Source organism: Oryza glaberrima, chromosome 6 (genome assembly GCF_000147395.1).
Source record: "Oryza glaberrima chromosome 6, OglaRS2, whole genome shotgun sequence".
Classification (NCBI taxonomy): domain Eukaryota; kingdom Viridiplantae; phylum Streptophyta; class Magnoliopsida; order Poales; family Poaceae; genus Oryza; species Oryza glaberrima.
Genome location: NC_068331.1, coordinates 12,146,821 through 12,151,371, shown reverse-complemented (window position 1 = coordinate 12,151,371; position 4,551 = coordinate 12,146,821). Strand labels below are relative to the sequence as shown.

General features: G+C 45.7%; 1 protein-coding gene across 1 annotated transcript; it reads right to left on the bottom strand.

Moving 5' to 3' along the window:
* Positions 1-949: 949 nt before the first annotated feature.
* On the bottom strand, positions 950-2,200 carry LOC127776021 (uncharacterized). Its single transcript, XM_052302342.1, has one exon. The coding sequence runs from the start codon at positions 2,152-2,154 to the stop codon at positions 1,708-1,710; it is 447 nt and encodes a 148-aa protein (XP_052158302.1). The 5' UTR covers positions 2,155-2,200; the 3' UTR covers positions 950-1,707.
* Positions 2,201-4,551: the final 2,351 nt, after the last annotated feature.

The window sequence follows — 4,551 nt, the reverse complement described above, 5'->3', positions numbered from 1 at the left end:
TAAACTTTTGGTCTCTAAACTTTAGATGTGTAAACTTGAGGTGTATAAACTTTAGGTGTATAAATTTACTAAAATAGAAAAGTAATGCAGTGCTAAAAAGAAAACTAGGTGGAGGGAGGGAGGGGGGAGGGGATCGATCGCTGATCCATCCCCAGGGCGATCGGTCGCCAAACAGGATTTCCGGCAGAGAAAGCCATACAACCGAAGCTATGCCAAGGTATACTTGACTTCCCCTTTAAGAACAGCATGTTATACTGGCTTTTCACCTACTAATTAATATCCACAACATTGTTTCTTGCAGTTCAATAGTTATACACTGTAGGAACTAGGACAATAATAGTTTGGTCCATCTTTTATTACTTAAATTTTAGTTTGTGCCACTTTTAACCAATCTTTTTCTTTGGACTAGATATTACCTTTGTATCACTTTGAACCACCAGAACTCTCTTTCTGTGCATACCTAGATCATCCTATGGCTATGTTTAGTTCCACACCAAAATTGGAAGTTTGATTAAAATTGAAAGTTTGAAGAAAAAAGTTGGAAGTTTATGTGTGTAGGGAAGTTTTTATGTGATGGAAAAGTTATAAGTTTGAAGAAAAAGTTAGGAACTAAACAAGCACTATGTAAAATTGCAGCGAGCTCCCAATCGATTTCAGGTGACCGGGATCCAATCCTAACCACACTACGGGGATATACGGTTCTTGCCGAGTGAAACTTCTCCCGAGGCAGCATGCAGTGCGAAAGAGATGCGAACGCGAAAGTACGAAGCTACCCTCCCACCCACGGTACCTCCTCAGTCAGGGCATGCGGTGCCAGGCGGTACTAAACGTTCCTAGCCCTCCGATGATGCCAGATCAACGGCCACCATATGGTACCGCACGGATTCAAGTGTCCTAGCAGTCAACCGGAAAAAGAAATAGCAACGTATTTGATTTATACAAAGACTCTCCAATACATGTCCTGTCCCCGACTTTATTATGTAAAAGTTGCTCAAAACCACTTTTTTTTCCTCTTACAGAGTATGCTCAAAACTCAAAAGAACTTTTGACATTTCTTAACACAAAAGTATCTAAAGCTATAGCTTAATTTTCACCTATTAATCTGTCTGCAACATTTCCTGTTGCAATTCAATACTACCATATACAAAATCCCCAACTTTCTATGGCAACATTTCCTGAAGAATTTACATGTACACAACCAGCACCATTACAAGCTCTGAACTTCTTGTTACATTAATTACCTGTAGTAACATACACAAACAGACAGGCCATGCTCAAAACTCAAAAAAAGAACTTTTCACGTTTCTTAACACAAAAGTATCTAAAGCTAGATTTTCACCTATTAATCTGTCTGCAACGTTTCCTGTTGCAATTCAACATCATACATACAAAATCCCCAACTCCCTATGTTAAAGACTTGTCCTGAAGAATTTACATGTACACAACCAGCACCCATTACAAGCTCTGAACTTCTTATTACATTAATTAATTACCTGTATAACATACACGTACAGACAGGCCATGTTCGGATGTTCGTCGTTTCTACCGATGAATTTTCAGGCATATCCTCGAAGCAGATAAACAGAGCAGCGTACGTGGAGATTCGAAAGCTATGGCGAAATTAACCTGTGTAGATCGACCGACCGATGATTGCAAAGCTAGCTGGTGGGTATGGGCATGTCCGCCATGGCGCGGCCGATCGATCGATCAGCGGGAGGAGGCGAGCATGGCGGCGGTGCAGGAGGCGGAGGAGGACTTGAACGGCAGCGCGGCGCGGTGGCCGGCGTAGTGGCAGCCGATGAGGTAGAGCGCCAGCCTCTTCTTGACCCGCCGGAGCAGGAGCAGCTTCTCCTCCCCCCACTCCACCACCGCCACCGCCACCTGCCGCCGCCACCTCCTCCCGCCGCGCTCGTCTCCTCCTCCTCCGCCGTACTCATCGTCATCCTCCTCCCCGTCGCCGCCGGCGACGACGCCCTGCACCTGCTGCTGCTGCTGCTTCTCCTTCTCCCCCGGCGCCGGCGACGCCCAGTCCCACTGGAGAGGGTAGCTCCGCAGGAACACCCTCCTGGTGCTGTAGTCCTCGTACCGGAAGCTCCTCGTCGGCTTCACCGCCGCCTCCTCCTCATCACTGGTGATCTTCCGGTGATCCGCCATTGTTGCAGCTGCTGCCTACTGGCTGAGTGCCCAAGGCGAGATGTGTGTGTACTCATGTATATATGGGCATCGATCGAAGCTAAGCTAAGCTTAGCTGCAGGTGGCCACGTCACCGCTTTTTTCATCTTTTGCCTGCCTTTCTTTGTCCTTGTTTGATTAACAATTCGGCTTTGTTTAATTTGATGGGCATGGCACGGAGATGTTTTGGATTACTTTGCAGGGGAAGCATTTGCTTTACCGGTAATCTGATGGCAACAAGGACATTAACTACTAGAGAGCAGAGGTCTTTTAATTACACACACAAGAATCTCAACTTGATGCCTAGCTTTACCCCTAAAATGAACCGTCCAGTGACTCCGGTCACATATATTTTATCTTTATCTCTTTTTTTTTACATATGCACAAATATCCTTTGAAACTTCACATGCTACCATTTTTTAGTTATATTTAGGTTGCATATATACGGAAAAATAATTTACATAAATTTTATCTCAAATGAAACTCTATATATACCCACCATCTTCATCAGGCTTCCTCAACAGATAATCACTGAAATATCATTTCCCGACAGCATCTCTTAAGTCTTAAGTTAGTGTCGAAGTTGTCTTTGATCAGTAATATGAGTTGTGTGTATATGGATGAATTGTACGTCTTTCCATGAATGTAAACCAACGTTGCATTTGTCCACCATCACAATAAACGCATATTGTACAGGTTGATTTCCTATGTCAAAATATTGTCAACAATTATTGATCTAGAAAGAAAATATTGTCAACAAATTCATGATAGACGACTTATATACACCGGCACGAGAAGCGAATCTCCTTTACGACCATGCATTCCATCGGTTTCTTTTCTTCAGCTTTCTATCTAACATGCTAGCTAGACGTTAAGAGTATTGTGGCACTGCACGATCGATATCATTATCCAATATTGTCTTGTTTGTATCTTCCATTATCTCTTTCAATTCATCTTCAAGTTTAATATATATATCAGCCAAATAATTCTGTCGGTTGCATGTTGTTCACAAATGTTGGATGTTTGAAAAATTATTTTCTTGCGAGGAAAAATTTGTGTATGTTTCATAAGTTTTCTAAGATGAGTTCCATACTATGTACCCCCTTCATCTTTATCAAGTTGCGTGAAATATAGGATAAACCTGCTATTTGTCAATTCTGCATAAATATTTCAAAAAAAAACTTTTTCATTAATATATCTAACAAAAGTTAGTGCCAAGGTTGTCTTTCGAATAAGTCATGTATATTCAATGATTTGTCAACACCTTTCTGCACAATGTATATATCATCTGTCCACCATGCACAATCTTTGAATACCTAAAGACTTCATTCTAGCCCCCGATTGCTCGCTTCTCCGCTTTTCGGGCTGTCGTGGATGCTGTCGGGGCGCGGCACGTCATCCGGCGCTGGGAGGCTGCTCAAGCGCTGGGGCTGGCCATCTCTCCTTGCCTGCTGTGCTGTCCGTTCGATCGAGCTTGTGCAGTGTTGACGGCCTGCGGTAGCTGCCGTGCTGGGCGATCGGCGTTTGCGTTCGCTCTGCTGCGTTGCTTCTGTGCGGCTCATCAGCTCAGCACGCTCGTGTGCTTGGTCCATGTGTTTTGGCTCTCTGCCGTGTGGGCCGTGCGCCTGGTTCCCGTTTCTTACCTACTGTGAGCTGTGTCCATGGTTTGTTGCTGCTGCGGTGGCATCAGTGTTGCCGTTTTTTGTTCTTTGTCTGGTGGGATCGTTCCTCCATGTGTTCCTCTCTGATGCGTGGGTCCTTTGCCTTTTGTTGCTCCTGCTTTCCTGTGCGCTGTGTCTACCGGTGTTTGTGTTGTGCGTCCGTGCTCTGGGTGGTTGGAGGAGCAGGCGTGGGTGCGGTTGGCAGCTGCTCAGTTTGTCCGGTGCGTTTTGATTGGGTCGTCTGCCCTCGGTTCAATCGGCTGTTGCGCCTTCGTTTTGCACCGAGGCTGTGCTAGCCTGTGTGCACTTTCGGTGGGCCTATTGCCTATGGGCCCCACAGCCTTTGCTTCCTTGTTGGTGGGTGCGTTGTTGTTCACATTCCGGATCCCTGCATCCCTTCTACACTCTTTTTCCCCTTCCTTCCAGCGATAGTGCTTCTTCCTGCTCTTCGTTTCTAGGGCTTACACAGTCGTTTTTGCTCCCTTTTGGTTGCCTGTGTTGCCGCGTTCGATTCGCCGCTGCTTGGTCTCGTTTGGTTCCATCCGCTATGGCAGGGTAAGGCACTGGCTTGCAGCGGGTTCCTCTCCACGGTCGCTCCGCTTTTCTGCGGCTGTGTCGGCTTTTTGTTTTTGTTATCCCTTATTGGCTGATTGTTCGGTGGTGTCTGTTGTGTTCATTCGTAAGGGCCGGGATTTGCACGGCGTGGATCGCTGCTTCC

Excerpts from the sequence above, each read along its gene's own strand:
- LOC127776021 (XM_052302342.1), bottom strand. The coding sequence starts at position 2,154 with ATGGCGGATCACCGGAAGATCACCAGTGATGAGGAGGAGGCGGCGGTG.